Raw genomic sequence first — 22,809 nt, forward strand, 5'->3', positions numbered from 1 at the left:
AAGGTTCTATGGCTGCTGACCTCAGCATGGTATCTTTGCTATCAGTTAGCAAACAAGTGACTCAGTTGTCAAGAAGAGGGATAGGCCTAAATATAACTGTGGATTTGTTTGCAGTTTCCTCTGACCTCTCATGTTTATTTTAACCTTTATGTGATTGTCTCTAAGCAGTAGAAAGTGTTCTCGTTGGACAAGTGGGTTACATGCTCGCCTACCGATTCGGTAGCCCGTAGTACGATTCCCCGCTCTGCCAACATGGAATCTGAGGAATTTATTTCTGGTGATTAGAAATTTGTTTCTTGATACAATGTGGCTCGGATCCCACAATAAGCTGTAGGTCCCATTGCTAGGTAACGAATTGGTTCCTAGCCACGTAAAATGATTTAATCCTTCAGGACAGCACTAGGAGAGCTGGTAATCAGCTCAAAGGTCTGGTTAAACTACGATATACCTAACCTCTAAGCAGTAGATTCGCAAGTATTTAATCGGTTAGACACCAAATTTTGGTGTGAGAAATAAATTTATATCTCTGTGCCGTAAAAACTATCATATAACACTCTGGAGAGAGAGTTAGGCATAGCTGAAAAGCTGCATTTCGACTGCTAGTGATTAATTTCAGTGGGGGGAAACCGTATGTGATCCATTAGTCACTAGGGGTTAAATACAGCTATACTTTGCCTACCGAGTAACCTACAACTAAGAGCTATCAAGGCGTAGCTGGGCATAGCTGGGCACCATGATTTTGTCTACCAGGTTGCTCCAGGGGGTCACCAATGTAAAGCTCAGCTCATACACTGGATGAACAGAGCCCAGTAATGTACTGTCAAAACCTGAAACGGTTTTGATACAGCACGCGGACTAAAAGTCCTTACAAAAGAAACCCTATAAGCAAACTGGACCACATGGTTAAGATGACGTCAGTGACTCATAACAACATATATATATATATATTATATATATATATATATATCTATATATATATATGATATATATATTATATAGATATATATATATATATCATATATATATATATATATATATATATATATATATATATTTTTTTTTTTTTTTTTATTGCCGATATTACAACGTCTATAACTGTTGATGTGAATAACTCAGAAAGCAAAGGCATCTGGACAGTCAAGCGCCCTAGATGTTCAGAATTGATGCAATTTAGGCTGTCAAACCAACCACTAGGACCCTTTCCATCAATCAGCTATGAAGACGGTGCAAAGAGGTAGTTGGAGTGGTTGGACAGCGAAATAAAGCGATCCACAAAATAGAGGAGATGAAGTACAAGACTGATTGTTTGTCTGGTGTTTTTACATTGCATGGAACCAGTGGTTATTCAGCAACGGGACCAACGGCTTTACGTGACTTCCGAACCACGTCGAGAGTGAACTTCTATCACCAGAAATACACATCTCTCACTCCTCAATGGAATGGCCGAGAATCGAACCCGCGACCACCGAGGTGAGAAGCAAACACCATACCAACCACGCCACTGAGGCGATAGTACAAGATTGAAGAAAGGGGGCGAGAATAGAGATTAAGTCCAGGTAAAAGTGGTTTGGTTCACAGCGCAAATAATCTGTTCTTCAAGTTAAAAGAGAGGGATTTTCGTTTGGTGCAGATAATGTGTTCACTAAGTTTAGGAAAATACTTTGTTTTAGTGTTCGTACAATAATAAAAAAAAAATTTTTATAGCAAGTTCTAAAGATTAGGAAAAGGGAATGATACCTTTAGTTGAGAACCTGTAACCTAATTGGTGTTGAAGATTTCCGACAAGAGAAAGCAGTGAATATTTTCGACAAGAGAAAGCAGTGAAGATTTTCGACAAGAGAAAGCAGTAAAGATTTTCGAGAAGAGAAAGCAGTGGAGATTTTCGAGAAGAGAAAGCAGTGAAGATTTTCGACAAGAGAAAGCAGTGAAGATTTTCGAGAAATGTAAGCAGTGAGATTTTGACGACAAGAGAAAGCAGTGAAGATTTTCGACAAGAGAAAGCAGTGAAGATTTTCGAGAAGAGAAAGCAGTGAAGATTTTCGAGAAGAGAAAGCAGTGGAGATTTTCGACAAGAGAAAGCAGTGAAGATTGTCAAGAAGAGAAAGCAGTGAAGATTGTCGAGAAAAGAAAGCAGTGGAGATTTTCGACAAGAGAAAGCAGTGAAGATTTTCGAGAAGAGAAGCAGTTGAGATTTCGACGAGAAAGCAGTGAAGATTGTCGAGAGAAGAAAGCAGTGAAGATTTTCGAGAAGAGAAAGCAAGTGAAGATTTTCGAGAGAGGAAGCAAGTGAGATTTTCGACAAGAGAAAGCAGTGAAGATTTTCGAGAAGAGGAAGCAGTGAAGATTTTCGAGAAGAGAAAGCAGTGAAGATTTTCGAGAAGAGGAAGCAGTGAAGATTTTCGACAAGAGAAAGCAGTGAAGATTTTCGAGAAGAGGAAGCAGTGAAGATTTTCGACAAGAGAAAGCAGTGAAGATTTTCGACAAGAGAAAGCAGTGAAGATTTTCGACAAGAGAAAGCAGTGAAGATTTTCGAGAAGAGAAGCAGTGGAGATTTTCGAGAAGAGAAAGCAGTGAAGATTTTCGAGAAGAGGAAGCAATGAAGATTTTCGAGAAGAGGAAGCAGTGAAGATTTTCGAGAAGAGGAAGCAGTGAAGATTTCGAGAAGAGAAAGGCAGTTGAGTTGATTTTCGAGAAGAGAAAGCAGTGAAGATTTTCGAGAAGAGGAAGCAGTGAAGATTGTCGAGAAGAGAAAGCAGTGAAGATTTTCGAGAAGAGAAAGCAGTGAAGATTGTCGAGAAGAGGAAGCAATGAAGATTGTCGAGAAGAGGAAGCAGTGAAGATTTTCGAGAAGAGGAAAGCAGTTGAGATTTTCGACGAGAAAGCAGTGAAGATTTTCGAGAAGCGGAAGCAGTGAAGTTTTCGAGAAGAGGAAGCAGTGAAGATGTTGAGAAGAGAAAGCAGTGAATATTGTCGAGAAGGAAGGAAGCAATGAAGATTTCGAGAAGAGAAAGCATTAGATTTTGATTTTTGACGAGGAAAGCAGTAGAAGATTGTCGAGAAGAGAAAGCAGTGAAGATTTTCGAGAAGAGAAAGCAGTGAAGATTGTCGAGAAGAGGAAGCAATGAAGATTTTCGAGAAGAGAAAGCAGTGAAGATTTTCGACAAGAGAAGCAGTGAAGATTGTCGAGAAGAGAAAGCAGTGAAGATTGTCGAGAAGAGGAAGCAGTGAAGATTTTCGAGAAGAGAAAGCAGTGAAGATTTTCGAGAAGAGGAAGCAGTAAAGATTTTCGTGAAGAGGAAGCAGTGAAGATTTTCGACAAGAGAAAGCAGTGGAGATTTTCGACGAGAGAAAGGAGTGTAGATTGGTCGAGAAGAGAAAAGGAGTGAAGATTTCGACAGAGAAACCAGTAGTTACAACTCATACATGGTACACTTGTTAAATTTCTCTCTCTCTCTCTCTCTCTCTCTCTCTCTCTCTCTCTCTCCTCTATTCCCCGGAGGCTGTCACAACCAAATAAAGAAAAAAATACTAATTCAACCAAAAACTTTCAAAATAAATTACGTATAAACAGTTAAGTAGCAAAACCACTTTGAACAACTTAACGTTTATGAATTTACATGAGCAAAGCTGCCATACTATATATATATATATATATATATATATATATTATAGATATATATATATATATATATATATCTATATACATATATATATATATATATAAGATACCTTTAGTTGAGAACCTGTAACCCTAATTGGTGTTGAAGATTTCCGACAAGAGAAAGCAGTGAAGATTTTTCGACATGAGAAAGCAGTGGAGATTTTCCACAAGAGAAAAGCAGAGAAGATTGTCGAGAAGCGAAAGCAGTGAAGATTTTCGAGAAGAGAAAGCATTGGAGATTTCGAGAAATAAAAAGGAAAAGCCAGTTGAAGATTTTCGACAAGAGAAAGCAGTGGAAGATTTTTCGACAAGAGAAAGCAGTAAAGATTTTCGACAAGAGAAAGCAGTGAAGATTTTCGAGAAGAGAAAGCAAGTGAAGATTTTCGAGGAAGAAGAGAAAGGAGTGAAGATTTTGCGACGAAGAGGGGGAAACCAGTTAGTTACAACTCATAAATGGTACACTTGTTAATTCTCTCTCCTTCTCTCTCTCCTCCTCATTTCTCTCTCTCGTCTTCTCTCTCTCCTCTCTCTCTCTCCCTCCTCTTTTCCCGGAGGCTGTCCACAACCCAATAAAAAAAAAAAATTACTAATTCAACCAAAAACTTTCAAAATAATTTACGTATAAAGTTAAGTAGCAAAACCACTTTGAACAAACTTATCGTTTATGAATTTACATGAGCAAAGCTGCCATACTATATATATATATATATATATATATATATATATATATATATATATATATATATATATATATAATTATTATATATATTATGTATAATATATTATATATTACTATATATATTATATATCTAATATAATTATAATATTACATATATATGTATATATATACATATATATACACACACACACACCACACACACGCTATCGGAGTCGACGCCAGGGGGACTAGACTTACTAACCAGGTCTTAGGCGATTAGGAGAAGTAAAGTTTTTATATATACCTCTGATATGTAATGCTTTTCATTATTTTGGGTCACCTTGCAATACTTATTGCAAGGTGACCCAAAATAATGAAAAGCACATACATATCAGAGGTATATATAAAAAACTTACTTCTCCTAATCCTTTCCTAAGACCTGGTTAGTAAGTCTAGTCCCCCTGGCGTCGACTCCGATAGCGTGTGTGTGTGTGTATATATATATGTAATATATAATACTATATATAGTGTATATATATATGTATATATATACATATATATGTATACATATATTATAATATAGTAGATATATAATATCGATATATATATATACCTATATATATATATTATATCTACTATACTCTATTTATGTCTAGGTTATATGTATTATATATATTATGAGTATCTATATATATGTATACTATATTATATTATAGATATATATAATATAATATATTATATAATATAATATATATATATATTATATATATATATATATATATATTATAATATATATATATTATATAATTCTATATATATATTTATATATATTATTATATACCCCCTATATATATATATATAATATAGTATGGCAGCTTTGCTCATTTGTAAATTCATAAAACGGTTTAAGTTTGTTTCAAACGTGGTTTTGCCTACTTAAACTTTATACTGTAAATTATTTTGAAAGTTTTTGAGGTTGAATTAGTATTTTTTTTTTTTATTTGGTTGTGACAGCCTCCGGGAAAAGAGGAGAGGAGAGAGAGAGAGAGAGAGAGAGAGAGAGAGAGAGAGAGAGAGAGAGAGAGAGAGAGAGAGAGAGAGAGAGAGAATTTAACAAGTGTACCATAGAAGGGGCATGCGGCAGGTGGTATATATATATATATATATATATATATATATATATATATATATATATATATATATATACCTGGGGTTATCTAGGACGCCTGGAACCCCCCACCTGCCGCATGCCCCTTCTAGGTATTGCAAGGTGACCCAAAATAATGAAAAGCACATACATATCAGAGGTATAATATATAAAAACTTACTTCTCCTAATCTTTTCCTAAGACCTGGTTAGTAAGTCTAGTCCCCCTGGCGTCGACTCCGATAGCGCGCGTGTGTGTGTGTGTGTGTGTGTGTGTGTGCTGAAGTCACAGGAAATATTCAAAAGGAAACAACAAACGCCAAGAATTTTCGTTAATTTTACGTACTTACTTCTCTTATTCTAGTTTCATCACTAGCCATCAGCTTCTTAGAGAGAGAGAGAGAGAGAGAGAGAGAGAGAGAGAGAGAGAGAGAGAGAGAGAGAGAGAGAGAGAGAGAGAGAGAGAGAGAGAGAGAGAGAGAGAGGACTCTGTCAACCAGACAGTTCAGATGCGAAGGTCAGACAGGCGCGAGGATGACCTTTGAGTTGCATTAATGTTTAACAATGGTGCCTCTGGAGGGGCTGAGAATATATTCGGTGTAATGTTGCAAGACTAAATAACCCTACTCAAGATCCCTGTGGTACTAACGCAGTTTTTGTATGAAGGGTTCAGCATCTGGTACATCGTATCAACGCTCAAATGGGCTTAAAGTTCCACTTTGCACATTGACAAACTTTTTTTTTTTTTTTTATTAACTGGTAGTTTTTAAAAAACTGGGGCCCTTACCCAATACATTTGAAAAGTATTTTTTTCTTTTTTCAAGTAACAAAAATAGCGCGAAGTAGCAGGTTTTGAATTTTGGTTAGCTACTTATAGCCCTATATGGCAACCCTGCTAGCCTTATAGCTGTTTGCAGACCACAGTAAAGAATTGTCTATACCTTTTTTATGTGCTACCCAAAAGGGCAACCTTGCTGGCTAATAGCAGACATAACACAAGTATTTATAGTCAACACAGATGACTGATTATATGTTTTTTCATTTATATTTAATTTTATTAAATTGGGAACACATTAGCTGTGATGAGATGCTTTTTCTCTACCATATAGTATTCAATCTGAAACGAAATACGATTGACTGACTGACTAATTAATTAGAATTAACTTTAAAACAAAGCACTGGGGCACTTTTAGCCATTCAGTGCTTAAAATAGAGAAAAGAGAGCTGGAATGGTTGGACGGCAAGATAAAAGAAACGAACTGGGAACTGATGGAAAGAAAACACGATCATTTGAAGATATAAAATGTATAATTGTTCATTTCCCGTTTCTTATCCCAAGTTTCTGCATGTTTGCCCCAGCTACTGTGAGGGAGGAATTTGATAAATGAATAATTTACGTGTTATCAGACCTAAACTTGCAGTACCTTGCTTACAGCATTTTAAACCAACTTTGATAAAAACTGTTTGTCCACCATGCAATTACAGGAACGCCTCTTAGCCGTCATTGCCACTAAATACTATCATCCTCCATTTCCGAAAGTAGCAGATCCGCCTCCAAATATGGTCCGTGGTCTCTCTCTCTCTCTCTCTCTCTCTCTCTCTCTCTCTTCTCTCTCTCTCTCTTTATCAGGAGCCCACGGTTGCTGTCATCACCGACGTCACGTAAGAGGGAACAAAATAATACCCACTATCTATCATTTTCACAAATGATAACAGTAATCTTCATCGGAGAAAATGAAGAGACAACAGCGTATTCTGAGTTTCACGATGACTAAGCAAGTACACTGCCTCCATTATCACGGGGTGTCACGGTGACATGGCGTAATCCGGTTGAAAAAAAAAAATTGCATTACACCACTTTGACTCGAGTCCTTATCTGTCAAAGTCTTGTACTCAATACTGAAGGTGTTGACAATCAAATTAGAGGAGCGTTGGTTTGTTGTTTTGTTATTCTGGCGTTTACTCTATAGATATAAATAAATTAATTAATAAATAAATATATACATATATTTTTGTATAATTATAGATATACCTACATATATATCTATATATATTATATATAAATATATATATATATATATATTATATATACATAATACACACATATATATACAGCATATATAGTGCATAAAGCACCAACTTCTCCTAATACAAAAGAAAACGGAGAAAACTGCTCATTACTGTGTCCTTCAAGGCGAGTGACTTGGGCCCAGACCCCTAGCACCGGTATCTTTACTTAGTCCCTTTAGACAGGATGAAATATCACCCCCTGTCCATTTCCACCCCCTCTCATTTAAAACATCGTTCTTTTTCCTTCCTTATGCTAAACTTTCTTCTTTCGTAGATTCAGTTAAAATAAAAAGAAAGACATTCATAGCTTCTGAAAGATTCATTCGAATACTGCTTGGTACTATGGTAGATTCACATCAACCGTGCATCCGATGTCTGGGCCAGTCCCTTACGACGCTCCTGATTAGCTGTTGATAAACCAATGGGAGAGGTGGAACATACATCCTGCCTATGTGAACTCTCTCTCGAGAGAGTGTTTCCAGCCCCGTGACTGCCTTATCAACAGCCAATCAGGAGCGTCGTGAGGGACTAGCCTAGACATCAAATGCAACGTTGATGTGAATCAACTACAGTGTTTGCAGGGCAAATTTCTTTCCTTTGTAGTTATCGAATTGTTGTGCTTTTCTCTGTTCACGTAATTCTTTGATACTCTCTCTCTCTCTCTCTCTCTCTCTCTCTCTCTCTCTCTCTCTCTCTCTCTGTCTGTCTTATCAACAACGCACAGCTAACCCTCAGCTTTGGTGAACACGTCGTCAACTGAATCAAGCATATAGCGTTGATAAGATCATTTTTCGAGTTATAAAAATTGACAACACTGCGCACCACTATACATTCACATTCCCACAGACTGCGTGGGTGGAGTCCCAGCACGTCTGGCAGTGCTATATCGTTTATGATTCTAGAAATGGGAACAGCCTCACATCCTCTGTTCTAAGTCATTTAATTCATCTTTGCAATGTCCCAGGAAGTCGTGGACGTCGCAATGTCATCAGCTCACGCACAGTCACCCACCTACAAAGAGGGCGATTATGAATAATAAGTAATGCTGTGCTCTGTTCGCGTTGACAAGGTCCGTCGACTGCTCACTACCTCCGCCGCGGCCCCGCCTACCAGTCCACCCGCCGTCATTAGCCATAGATATGTCCTGACAACCTACCAATGCCGCCCATCGAAACGGAAAACAAAAAAGCGTCGGGTGAAATACAATATATCTACACACACACATTATGAATATATATATATATACCTTTTTCATATCTTGGCAGACTTGGAGTAGCTTTGAAAAGCCAAATAAGAAATAAGAACAAGCAAAAGGTCGCGTTCTCTTTCTCCACTCCTCTCTCTGTCTCATATAGAAGCGTCATGGTAGGATGTCTTTCGGGATGACCTTGTTAATAAACACAGAGAACAGAACCAGCGAAAGGCTACACAACCGTGACCTTCATTTGTTTGTGTTCTCGGGGCATCTGGTTCTGCGAAATACTGTTAGTCATTAGGCCCTGACTGACAGAGCAGAAATGGATAGAAACAAAAATATGCAGAAATCGCAAAATCTACTGAAATATATCATTTTAGCCTACTTCGCCTTCATCCTTGTGGGAAGAGAAACGCATTAACTTCATATTTAACAGAGCTATTCTTACCTTATTTGGTAGCAAATGCGATAACGCAACGTGACGAAATCGGGGTACAAAAAAAGAGATAAGAAAACTAAGAGAAACACGTAGATTCGATCACTAGGCATAACATTTGATTCGGAAGACTTTTCTGACAAGTTTTCTAATCCCATTATTGAATCTGCAATTTACAGATCATGACAACCTTCCTGAAGCTTGGACTACGTAATCCACACCGAGCATGGTATCATAAGTAAACGGATAAAGCTCCATTGTTTGCCTTTCATAACCCCCGTGGTATTGATGCCAGATATGCACTGTATTTAGAAATTTAAAGCAAATGAATCACCAAGCTCAAGAGTGCCATATAAGCCCATTGCGCCACTGTTGATAAGATTAGCGGGTGCCTGCAGGGTAATGACAATAACAAACACATTCCCTCACAAGCAAATGTGGCAACTACCGACGGACAAGGTTCCATTGGTCTTGGGTTGACGTCTTGACGAGTTAGTTCCACCGCAGAACTCGGTGTAATAAGGCGCCAGATATCGTTGTTGTTCGCTGCGTAGAATCGACTTGCAAGTAAGCTTTTTCGCTGTCGTTTCATTGTTTTTACAGTTGTCTGGTTTTTTTGAGCAATGGGTAAATTCTAGGCAATAACTCCACTCGGACTGCAAGCAACGTTCTCGTGAATACGACAGCCATGTTTCGCCGTGTATAGTACTAGCCCCTTGGGGTTAATTTCACTAGCCCCTTGGGGTTAATTACACTAGCCCCTTGGGGTTAATTACACTAGCCCCTGGGGGGTAATTACAGTCGACACCAGCAAAAATCACGGTAAATAACCAACCCAAATACTATAGGAAACTTAAATTTCCAAAGACATGCCCGAAGCGCAGTTATTACCTAGAACTACCGAGCAATACAAAAAGTTGTTTGAAATGTGAAAAAACTGATGATTATTCTTGGTCATAAATATATATATTATCAACCCCCATTAATCGTTACCTCACAACAGCCAGGCACCTGAACCTTCATCACAAGTACTAAACGACTGAATACTCTAAAGGCTACAGTGATCCCTTAAACAACTTACCAGTATTGCAAAAAATCAGACTAAGTTCACCAAAACAGGTGTGAGGTAATCTTATGTGCAATCAGATTAATTAAAGTGCATCACTCCATCAACAATTTAAAAGTCTAAGTATTTCCCTGATTTCAGAAGTCTAAGTACATCCCTGGTTCTAACTCACTTCAACTAAATTGAAGGAAAACAGCTCAATTACCACTCTATGTTTCTACCTAAATAAATCATAATTATACTGGTGAAAAAGAAAACACTTATGATAATTAAAAATACAAAAATTTCTTATCAAACTCAAAATTTATAGGTGAAATTCACAATATCAGGGAAAATTACTGTTACTTGAAAACAAAGCAAAGTTTAATAAATTCTTGAATAAATTAAGTAAAATTAAATCAAAATTAATTTATCACAAAATTCAAGAAAATTAATTCAATCAAAATTTAAAAGTGTTAGGCAATAATTAAAATTTGGAAATTAATTCACAAGTGCTAAACAACAATAAAACTTGAACAATTCTAAGTAAATGCAAATTAATTCACAAGTGTTAAATTCAATTAAATGTGCAACTATTAAGTAATGAAAATAACTAAGTTGATTAAATTGTGAACGCAAATGAAAACACAGAAAAATGTGGAAAATACCAAAATTGTAAAAGGCATCAATGACAGAATATAAAATAAAAACACACTCTTCAATAAGAAAATGGATAAATGCACAAAAAATCACTTCAAATGAAACAAACACAAAGCGCAAAAATTTGCAATATGTAAAGATTTAAACTTTTATCAAACCACTGTAACTATTAGTTGCAACTAATTATTATTCAATTACACTTTACCTTGGTACCAATGGTTTCTTTCTGCTGCAGCTACTTTCACAATTTCACCACACAATTCACCATATTTCAAAAGAGAAAAGGCGCTGTTACACACTTGTATAATGTTTGTGTTTGTTCAGATTCTACAAAGAGCACTAAATAATACTAAACTCTGAGAAATCCAAAACCTAAAATTTACGAGTGACCATTCAGTAAGTATTAAATTTTTACGTTACGTTAATATGAATTCAAAAGTGATGCGAGAGAGAGAGAGAGAGAGAGAGAGAGAGAGAGAGAGAGAGAGAGAGAGAGAGAGAGATGACTAAACGCCAGGGATTCAAAGTCTGTAGTGAACGCCTTTGCTCTCTCCTTGTATGGGCAACTTCAAAAGACTGACGGGCTCAAAACGTTTTGGACACGCGAAAGATGGTGCAATCCTTCAAGAAGCTTCTAATATGACGTAACTTTACGGAAAAATTGTGAAATATTCACGTGGTTATCGACAAAATCAATGTATTGTATGCTCAACAAACACACGTACTCGTGAAAACAGAAGCCCATTATCAGACGTGATGACAGGTTTCCACAACAACACGGAGATCTCGAGTTCCTCTAAATCTGGGGTGTAGACTTATTACGGAAACAATTCTATCTTGGGATGGACAAAGTTAATCTCTCCATCTTTTCACCTTCTACGTTATACTCTTTTACATTATGTTATGTGAAATCTGAACATACATTTTTTTAGACATCCTATAACTCTAAGATAAATAAGGAATCTGAAAATGTTGCAAAACCCTATATACCATTTCATACAGTCAAAGAGAAGATATATGTGTTGTGAAAGTGGCAGCATATAATATATATATATATATATATATATATATATATATATGTATATATATATATATATATATATATATATATATATATATATATATTATATTATATATAATAATATTAATATATATAATGTGTATGAATTTTTATGACATCACAGTGGCTCATATACATGCATTAAGCTACAAGCGTCATTTGAAATCTACCTCGGAATTAATATATTTTCATGTATGTTAACCAAATAGAATTTTTTTTTTTATAATAATTTCGTCCTCTCTTGGATTCGAACCAGAGAACAGATGTGAAATCAGGACTTCATTGTTGGCCGAGTAGATAATGTCACTGAAGTCTTGATTTCTCCTCTGTGCGCTGGTTCGAATCCATGACAGGACGAAATTATTATCAACCAAAAAATTCCCCTTCGGTTAACATGTATAAAAATATATTAATTCAAAGGTAGAGTGAATTGGATAATAAAGGACATTTGCAGCCTAATACCTATATATATACACTACATACATACATACATATATATATACATATATATATATATATATATATATATATATATATATCTAATAAAAGGAGCCCATAAAACACCAAAATGTAGAGAGAAAAGTACTATATTTCAGAGACTGCTGTCTCTCTCTTCAGGTATATGAATGAGAAAAGTTTACAGAAAAGGTGGTATTTATACCAAGAGATCCGTCCACAAGTAAGCCAATTTAGGTCACCCCCGCTGATAATCTTCCTTTAATCTTCTTGGTTGAATGAACACTTGGTCGACGACATCTGAGATCCACACCCCTTTTGAGATGTTCATTACCTGCTTCTCTTTTATTAAGGCCGATTCCATCATTTGACTATTGTACCGGCAGTTGCTGCTATAAATTACACATGACATATTCCAGTTTATTCTATGGTTATGTTCATTTATATGGTTGAAAATAGCCGAGTTCTGTTGTCCATACCTAACTGACCGTTTGTGTTGTATTAATCTCTGGGGAAGTGATTTACCTGTAAATCACGACATTACTATCAAGATAGGTGTAGCTAGCAACCTATTCTTAAGAGCCTTACGAATTTGTTCCCCAGATTTCCTGGAAAAAGAATTTGAACTAATTCGCAAGCAACTTTCATCTTTAAAGTATCCTGACCATATAATTGAGAAAGCAATTCAAAAAGCAAACGTAATTTTCTACCGACCCCCTAAAGACAAGACCAGAGACACAGCCAACAATAAAATAAAAATTCCTCACCTGGAGACGATTAAGAGAATAACCCACACCCTTGGGAAATCCAACCCTTTTGCATTTACCTACCCAAATACCTTAGCCAAATCCCTGATTAACGTCCAACAAAAGACATCTCCCAAAGACTCTGGGGTATATGAGATCCCATCCCAGGACTGTGACCAATCTTACATCGGATTTACAGGTAAATCACTTCCCCAGAGATTAATACAACACAAACGGTCAGTTAGGTATGGACAACAGAACTCAGCTATTTTCAACCATATAAATGAACATAACCATAGAATAAACTGGAATATGTCATGTGCAATTTATAGCAGCAACTGCCGGTACAAGAGTCAAATGATGGAATCGGCCTTAATAAAAGAGAAGCAGGTAATGAACATCTCAAAAGGGGTGTGGATCTCAGATGTCGTCGACCAAGTGTTCATTCAACCAAGAAGATTAAAGGAAGATTATCAGCGGGGGTGACCTAAATTGGCTTACTTGTGGACGGATCTCTTGTATAAATACCACCTTTTCTGTAAACTTTTCTCATTCATATACCTGAAGAGAGAGACAGCAGTCTCTGAAATATAGTACTTTTCTCTCCACAGTTTGGTGTTTTTATGGGCTCCTTTTATTAGATGGAATTCTGTTGTTACAGAAACATTTTTACCAGTCATATATATAATAATATATATATATATATTATATATATATATATTATATATTATAATATATATATATATGATATATGATATATAATATATATTATATATATATATAGGAATATATATATATGATATATATTATATATAATATATATATACTATGTATATTATATGATGGAATGAAACATAACCTGTTATATATATATATATATATAATATAATATATATATCTATATATATATATATTATCATATATATGGATGAACATAACCACCTGTTTTATATCTATATATATATATATCTATATATAGATATATATATATAATATATATATATATTTTATTTATTAAAAAATACATGAATAGGTTGCATTAATTTTATTAGTTATAAATAAATAAGTGAGGCCTTGCACACAATGCCTATCTCCCGTGCGGCATTTGTTGATAATATCTCAGGATTTTTTCAAAAGTAATGTGAGTCAAAAGTTATACCATAAATAGTTACAGCTGCACTCATTCCTCAGAGTCTCATCCAAGAGAAGGGGAGCATGGGGTGGAAAATCTGTACGAGATCTGCCAATCAACAATGATTTCCATTTACTAGAGTTCAGCCTCATACCCCACGAACTATACCATTCACTAATCCACTCCATGTTATGACTGTGACCAAGGGTACCTTCATTTCTCATAAGTGAAGACTACTGTACATCCACAAGTCTTGTATCATAAGAAAATTTAACAATCTTGTTTCCCAGGTAAAAGACTATGGCACTTGTATACACTAAAAATAATAGTGGACCACGAACACAACCCTGTAGAACTCCAGACACAATAGGTCTTGGTTCACTAAAGTTCCCTTCAACAGCAACTCACTGCTCCCTACCTATAAGGAAATCTTGCAGTAATCCTAAAACATATCCACCCACTCCAAAAATATGAACTTTAAAAAATCCCTTATCATTTACTAAATCGAAAGCAGCACTTAACCTAGTTGAATTAATCTACACCCATAACACTTATCAAGGTTGTCTTACAAGTGGCTAGTGAAATCTAAAAGAGAAATGTAGGTATACAATCTTCCTATACAATATTTACACTAAGTAACAATCCTTCAGAGTCCACAAGCTTATACACTGGCTTATAAAGAAGTTTTTCTACAAAGTTTGGAGAGTACAGGAAGAGTAGAAATCGGCCTGCAGTTACTGCAGTCTGCAGATATGCTACTCTTTGGAACCAGTACTACATCACTAATCTTTTGCTCATCCGCAAAGATACTACATCGACCAGCAAATCTAAAGAATCTGTTAATAGGCCCGGTTCTGACCAATATTCAAATCTATACCTTTCGAAACTAGAAGTATGGTGACAATGTTGCTTAATTGCATATGTGTTTTTGTGTATCTATAAACTTAATATCCTTTACAGTTAATATAACTTTAAATACCTTACTGATGGTGTAGATGAAAGGCTATGACAAGGAAGTTAGTTAATGGTTTTATGGTAAAAGATCTGAATATGGTGTATAAACGTCTTTCTTATGTTACGGATTTATATTTGTCTGGCCATTGTTCCATTATTTACATGCTTTTAGGTATTTTTTTTTATTATTTTTGTATCCTCTAATGATTTTTATATATATGATATAATATATATGCTGATACCGCTATCACCTGATAAAGTCCTAAGCCATTAAAGCAGGCGTGAAGAAGATGGAGTGGAAATTGTCTTCACCATTTTGTTTATGCTGGTGTCCCTCTTTGTCTCTCTCTTTCATCAACTGCTGCTGTAGGTATGCTGTGAATTATAGATTGTTATTATTATTATTATTATTATTATTATTATTATTATTATTATTATTATTATTATTATTATTATTATTATTATTATTATTATTATTATTATTAGTATTATTTGTAATAATAATCTATAATTATAGAGTGGTGGAGGTTAGCTGATGAATGGCCTCAAGGTATTACATAGTGCCCAAGTCCTAGTCCTCTTTAAACCACAGCATTTTTGTAAACTTTGCCTTTTTTCTGCATGTTTCCTTTGTATATTGGCATAAAATTTACCAATATTGTATTTTCTTTGCTTTCTACTATTCTTCTTTTATCTATACATTTCTGTGTTATTATTTTCTTTCATTTTCTCAATCTAGTACTATATACTTTATCTCTATCCAACCTCATGGGTAAAACGTTCGATAAGGCCATCGTCATCTGACCAGCAAATTTAAGCAAAAGCTGGGTCTGTTTAGTACTTGCATAGTTCAAACAGAAGGAGAAAGAATATTTATCTAAATGAATTACAATTTTTCAGAAATGGTTTTGGTAACGCTGTCCCTGTTGGTAATTTTAGTGGCCACATTTTGGCTGTATAACAAGCACAAATTCACCTACTGGGCCAAACGTGGGGTGATATCACCACCCACTACATTTTTCTTTGGTCACATGTTAGAAATGATGTCCACCAAGCGAGGCAGATGGGTTTATGATAATGAAGTGAGTATCTTGGAGAACATTCGATTCCATGGTGTTCAATGGACATCTTACACTTTAGTTCATCAGATGGTCAATGTTTCACGAATTTTAAAATTATATGTGTCCTTTGTCTTAGCAAATGACCATCTGACACTGTATAAAGTAACGAATAAAGTTCTACAAAAATTGACTTGAGTTGCAATTACTCTTGGTACTAATTCATTTCTAAACATTTTGTCAGGTCTATCGGGATTATAACAAGAACGGTCTGATTGGAACATATAGTTTCTACTCCCCCATTCTTTACGTTTGTGATCCAGAGATGATAAAAAATATCCTCATTAAAGATTTCGACCATTTCACAGACCGCAGGATATTCCAATCACCCTGTAAGAGAGATCAGTGTATGAACGACATGTTGTCCAATGAAAATGGAGACAAATGGAAGACGCTGCGATCCATTGTATCTCCAACATTCACGTCTGGGAAAATGAAAAGCATGTTCCATCTTGTTTGTGACAAAGCCGATGCCCTTGTGGCATTCAGTCTGGCAGAGGCTTCCAAAAAATCTTTAGTGGATATGAAATTTAATTTTGGAAGATACACAATGGACACCATTGCTTCTTGCGCTTTTGGCTTGGAGTGCAATTCGCTTGTAGAAGAGGATCCTGAATTTCCAAAAAAGGCAATACCATTTTTCGAATTTGGACTCAAAAGAATGTCGATATTTATACTATATGCGATAGCCCCAAAACTCTTCAAAATTCTGGGATTTCATCTATTTCCGAAGGAGACAGAATTCTTCAAGAGCGTTTGTAAAGAAACTTTAGCTTCTAGAAGGAAAGGTATGAAAAGAGGAGACTTTCTAGACCTCCTCTTAGAAGCTCAGGCTGAAGAAGACTTAACCGACCCATCTAAAAAGCAAGGTAGGCTTAATAGACTTTTACTGTAGCTAAGAAAATAGTTGGTGTTATATGACATACTGCACTGTGTTAAATAAATGGAGAAAAATCATAATACTTTATGTCAAATAATCTTATGTAGGTTGTACATACTTTCAAAACTTTCTTCATCTCTGGCAGTTCTTGATGATGACGTCATCATAGCACAAAGCATACTGTTCATCATAGCTGGTTATGACACCACAGCAACAACTCTGGCTTTAGCTTCCTATCTGTTGGCGAAGAACCCAGAAGCGCAACAACGCCTTCGCCAAGAACTACAAGACATAGTTGAACAATATGGTGGAATCACTTACCAAGGAATTATGGAATCAAAATACCTTGAAGGCGTTGTATTAGGTAGGCCTCATCATTTGACACCCACGTTATAGCCTTTTTAAAGTGAATATTCCTGACAGGCTGTTAACTTTTTAATGTAAATTTTCAAAGATTCACCATCTTGTCAAAAGTCTATCATTTGTAAGATAATGTAAAAAGTAATTATTCCCTTGGCATTTTTACCATTAAAATGACAAAACAAATTACCACGTTAACCAATGCATAATTCTGATTTTCAAGGCCACACATCCAATATCCTTTAGAAGTTCAAATGTATCCTCTCTTCAATGCAGTCGAGTAACGAATTTTGTCATAAACAATCGAATTCATGCCTAATTCAAATTTGTTCAGCAAAACAGCAATACTTAACATCAACGAAAAAACGTTTTCTCACACTAAGACACTATATCTTGATTTTTTTTTCTGCCAAAAATATGGAACCTTTGCCAGTACAGTTCACAGTAAACTTCTAAATTTAACTTGATTCTTTCCATATATATCCAGTTGACTCTTCTACATCTCTCATGCCATGCTTTATATTCTCTAATCCTTACTTTGTAGGGATCTTGCATTTTCTGCTTTCCGCTGCAACTACAATTTTTCATTAACCTAGGAAACTGTTGCTGATCAAGTTCAATAAAAAGAAAAACAGGTGACTTCTTGATTTTTTAAAACTAAAATGTAATGCTTTTAATTTCTAATATAGAAGTTCTTTTTGATACTCAGTATAACTTCAGCGCTGCTACATTTTCATCCTAGACTTATTCTGCAGATATTCTGTTGTTGTGGTTTTTTTATTTTATTTTATTTATTTTTCATGAAAGTGGCTGGCATGAAGATCTAATGGCCAACCTTCCTGCTCAGTGTGCTTCAGGCTCTGTTCTAGTTTTATCATGCCATTTATACCCGTTGCAACTGAAAGCCACCTTTCTCCATTCCTCATTGACACTGTTGTCCCTCACTATTCTGAACTCATCCTACGCTCTCCCAACTTTTGATCAGCGATCTTACTACTTTGCTTCCCATCGTTGCCAATAATAAAACTAATATATTTTTCCCTCCGAAGACCCCCAAGCAAACTCTGTTGTGAAAGGTCTCGAATTGCTTTTCTTTCTTCTGCCAGCATACCTGAATGGGGATCGCATAACATAGTGAAGTTTAACACTTATGAATTCACTGCTTCCTCTGTTTACTGTTTTGATCGATCCTTTGATGAAATGCAATTCCTGCTTTCATTTTTTTTTACTTAACATTCATGGTGTTCAGGTTACTGCAGACTTGTCGGGTAGAGTTCACGTCAAGTGTCTCAATTAGCAACCTTAAATTAATTAATCTTTTTAACACAAATTTGAAAACATTACATTGTCCCTCCAAGTAAGTGTTAGAAAGTGCATTCTTATATTTTGGATGTATTTTCCAAAATAAATGGGTTGAATAAGTGGCAGTTCATCAAATCAATGCCCCAATCCTGACTGTGTTGAATTCTATTTAATCTTTCTCCCAAAAGTTGGCCCTGCTACATTTGTTTAGGTACTCTTTCAGTAGCTGTTCAATAAAGCTATGGAAGGAGACCCCATCAAGCTTATGGAATTGCTATCAACCTATCAGAGCAATGAATGGTTCAGTGACTGTTTCTTTAACACTAGCGCTGCGCTATAGAATGATTTATGTCATATCATCTATATCTCTGCTGAGAAAGCTAACATATATAACATGACAACAATATATTTCTACTTTTACCCTGCTCTCCTGGGATAGGTTAGATTCGGAGGTAAAACGTTAGGTTAGCAACCGCTTGGCAGTGTCTTCACAATCCTGCCCCCCCCCCCGTATCCTGGTATTTATTTCCAAAACTCCTAAAACCTCCACTAGGAATGGCCTCATAGTATATTTGCTGAGCAAGCTGCATTAGGTATCTTTTATGAGTTGTGAAACTAAGCAATATTAAGAAACCAATCTGATGCCATTACAGAGACTCTGCGAATGTACCCACCCGCGCCAATGTTAGAGAGACAATGCACCAAGGATTATATGTAAGTTGAACTCGCATTATTAAATTACTATTACATTAAACCTTCTTCACCGATAACTATATATTAAATCCTATACCATTATAATTTGTTTAGGGCCCCGTTATTATACGCAGTTCTTGTTGACACTCCAGGCGTAAGTTATCTTTCAGAAATGACAACTACAATTTTCCTTATTTAACTTAATACTTCCAGAGAATGACTTACTTTCTGATTATAGATATCTATGTTGAAAACGTGCACAGTGATGTACCATACTGCATATTTTTTTTATAAATAGCATTCCAGGAACTAACGTTGCAATGAACAAAGGACAGTACATTCAAGTGCCAGTCTGGCCAATTCACTATGACGAGAAATACTGGCCAGAGCCAGAAGCCTTCATGCCAGAACGATTCCTCCCGGAAAACAAGAAAAACTTGACAAATTACACGCACTTACCTTTTGGACTGGGACCAAGGAATTGTATTGGTAAGTATGCCTATTGTTTTCTTTTTCACTGATTGACCAGATAATATAAACCTTATGTAAAAGAGGAACCATCAGTTGTTGAGCAAGGCTTTGCTCTCTTTCGATTGCTCTTCCAAGCAAACCCACGTCCATTTCTTTTAAGAATTGGATCAATAGTTAAATATACGTCTCGACTTTAACGCTTCATCTTTTGAATGAGATACTTAGACAACTAAACGCAAGAAAACCAAGTTCATGAGGATTTCTCTTGCGTTAGATGCCAATTAATGTTTCTCATGACCATCTGAAGTTACAACTACCTTTAGGTTTTTACTTTACTTTTGAATTACAAATCCATTTTACAATCCTAACGTTTCTTTACTATCTAGTTTAAATGCTAGCGTTGGAGGACTTACAGACAATCGACCTCTAAATAACAAGCATTATCAGTCACTCCACATGACCTAACATTTGAAGCTTTGTGGGAGAATGTGTTCTTACTTTTTATTCCTTAACAAAATGCGTTTTATTTCAGGTCAAAAGTTGTCTTTTTCTTACAAGTTGGAACATTCTTTTATATCTGAAACTTATTCCCTTTGGAGAACACTAAAGCTTGAAGTTTCGTCTTAGTTGGTATTGATCTTGTAGCAATTTCAAACAGATTACATTCTCTAAAAGAACAATTTATTTAGGGTTTATGAACACACTGACACCCATCAGACTAAATATTTCTGTTAACGAATTTGAAAGTCGTGAGAATCTTCGTTAAAAATCCGACATATATTATACTAAATAAAGTGAAGGTCTGAGGTTTTCTGTCTGTCTGTTAATACCAATTGTCTTCCTTTTGTGCTAATGGATTTTAAACGCTAACTATATTTACGATTCCTGAAACGAGTGTCATCAACAAGACTATTTTTAATAGATCTATTGAGTTTTTATTGATTTCCATTTTATATTCCCACCGAAAACATGAACTGTGAGACAGAATAAGGGGAGAGCATTCTTTTTCACGTATTTCATGTTTCAGCGATGCGTTTTGCCCAGATGGAAGCAAAAGTGGGCATAGCCAAGTTGGTCCTGGCAGCAGACTTGAAAATACCTCCTGGCAAAGAAGAACTCGTCTTGTCAACTGGAGCTGGTCTCCTGAAACCAGAGAAAGAACTGTTCCTCCTTCTTGAACCTTTAAACGAAGAGTGAAAATCACTGAACTGGGGCAATGGTGGGCCCATATACGTATATATATCTGTGCCACATATATATGTGTATGTGCATTTTTTGTTTATTTATGTATGTAAGGTGAAATAGTTTTACAAACTTCAAATATAAACACTTTTCTTTTGATTCGAGCTTTCCTTTGCTTCATTTTGAAAAGGCTTTCCATACCTAATCTTCTAGTTTCTGGCACAAGATTCTGTGATAACTGTAGTTACACTATCCCCTCTTTTTTTACGTAGTTATCAGTATCTCATGTTGAGAAAGCCATAAAGCGTTTTCTTCTCAATAGTACTGTAGTTTCGTTGGGTTATGCAAAGCCGTAGCAAGATGGCATATTGGATAACCAAACTTTTGATAGTATGATTGGATAAAAAATAAAATACACACATGCAATTCCAACTAATCAATATCTGAATCCTGACTATTTCTTCCAAGTATCCATCCATGGATTGGCTAAATCATAAAACTGAAGAACACTTCCTGTGAAAGATGATCATTCCTAATTATTCATTGTTTACAGGAGACAGAAACCTCACAAAAGCAGTCAAATGCCTGTAAAAGATTCTCCCTTTTCCCAGCCCATGCTGTAACCCAAGCAGTCTTACAGTGGCTGTTTTAAATCGCACTCTTGAGCAGAAGTGATCAACTAAGTTTTTCGTAACTATTCTGATAAGTCTCGCAATATATATATGTGCTCTTCCTAAGTATTCCTGTGCAGGTATACACTGAACACCATCAACATCAGTTTCACAAAATTTGCATGATATACAACTGAACTACTTCCCCGGAAGTTGGTGGACTTATTTCTTCTATTCCACCATATGCATGACCTTGTACTGACACATACCTTGTGACATGAAATCCGACATCCCCAACCTCTGCATCAACTGCATCTGTTATCGTTGCACTGTTATTTCATTGGAATAAAGTCTTAAGTCAGATTTTTACCTTTTGGCAACCTGTGCACAATCTAAAGGATTCAAGCATCGAAATGGAAGAAAAGGTCCAATTATTACTCATATGATCTCAGATTAGGAAACTGAGAGAAATCTATAAGGCTGTTCCCTACTGGGAGGGGGCATCACCTATAATAGCCTTGTTTCATTTGGCACAACATAAAGCAACTGTTAAAACTTGAGTACGAAAGAAGGCAGGTCTTTCTCTTTTCCAACATTCACTGAAGTTTTAACCTGAAATTTGAAAAACCAGATTTCTTCAGCCTTGTGCTTTGTACAATGTCTGCTCACCAAATTCACTAAGGGTTGGCAGTGAAGCATGGGCCATACACGGCTCCTTTGGAGATGGAACTATATCTCTGTTCTTCAGAGGCAGAAAAGTGGCTTAGTTCTAAAAAAGAAAAAAAAGAGGGGCAGACGTAGATTTACTGCGTTCCTGTTCATGCTTCCCTGTGACGACACCCTAAGTATGCTCTAACCTTTAAGTGATTGTTTCATCTCTTACTCGCCAGATTTTGGTACGAGGACAAAGTTTCTATATATTGTGCTCTAAAAACTATCCTATATTGCTCTAGAGAGAAAACTAGCCATAACT

General features: G+C 35.8%; 2 protein-coding genes across 6 annotated transcripts in view; one reads left to right on the forward strand and one right to left on the reverse strand.

Annotated features, from left to right (window-relative positions):
• Nucleotides 1–11,535, reverse strand: part of LOC135216148 (receptor-type guanylate cyclase gcy-15-like) — a 97,167-nt gene extending 85,632 nt beyond the window's left edge. For all 5 annotated transcript variants that reach the window (XM_064251247.1, XM_064251244.1, XM_064251245.1 and 2 more), the window contains exon 1: nt 11,077–11,535. The gene's annotated coding sequence lies outside the window, so the exon portion shown is untranslated. The remainder of the gene's footprint in view (nt 1–11,076) is intronic.
• On the forward strand, nt 9,577–21,384 carry LOC135216150 (cytochrome P450 3A24-like). The gene is made up of 7 exons (XM_064251248.1): nt 9,577–9,733; nt 16,120–16,301; nt 16,522–17,206; nt 17,363–17,581; nt 19,533–19,593; nt 19,871–20,061; nt 21,071–21,384. Exons 2-7 carry the CDS (start codon nt 16,122–16,124, stop codon nt 21,238–21,240), a joined length of 1,506 nt encoding a protein of 501 aa, XP_064107318.1. The 5' UTR covers nt 9,577–9,733; nt 16,120–16,121; the 3' UTR covers nt 21,241–21,384.
• The last annotated feature ends 1,425 nt before the right edge of the window (nt 21,385–22,809 follow it).

This window comes from Macrobrachium nipponense, chromosome 6 (assembly GCF_015104395.2).
Source record: "Macrobrachium nipponense isolate FS-2020 chromosome 6, ASM1510439v2, whole genome shotgun sequence".
In the NCBI taxonomy this organism is placed as follows: Eukaryota; Metazoa; Arthropoda; class Malacostraca; order Decapoda; family Palaemonidae; genus Macrobrachium; species Macrobrachium nipponense.

Coding starts and splice junctions, on each gene's coding strand:
- LOC135216150 (XM_064251248.1), top strand. CDS start 16,122: ATGGTTTTGGTAACGCTGTCCCTGTTGGTAATTTTAGTGGCCACATTT. Junction 16,302..16,521: donor GATGGGTTTATGATAATGAA/GTGAGTATCTTG, acceptor ACATTTTGTCAG/GTCTATCGGGATTATAACAA. Junction 20,062..21,070: donor GGGACCAAGGAATTGTATTG/GTAAGTATGCCT, acceptor TTCATGTTTCAG/CGATGCGTTTTGCCCAGATG.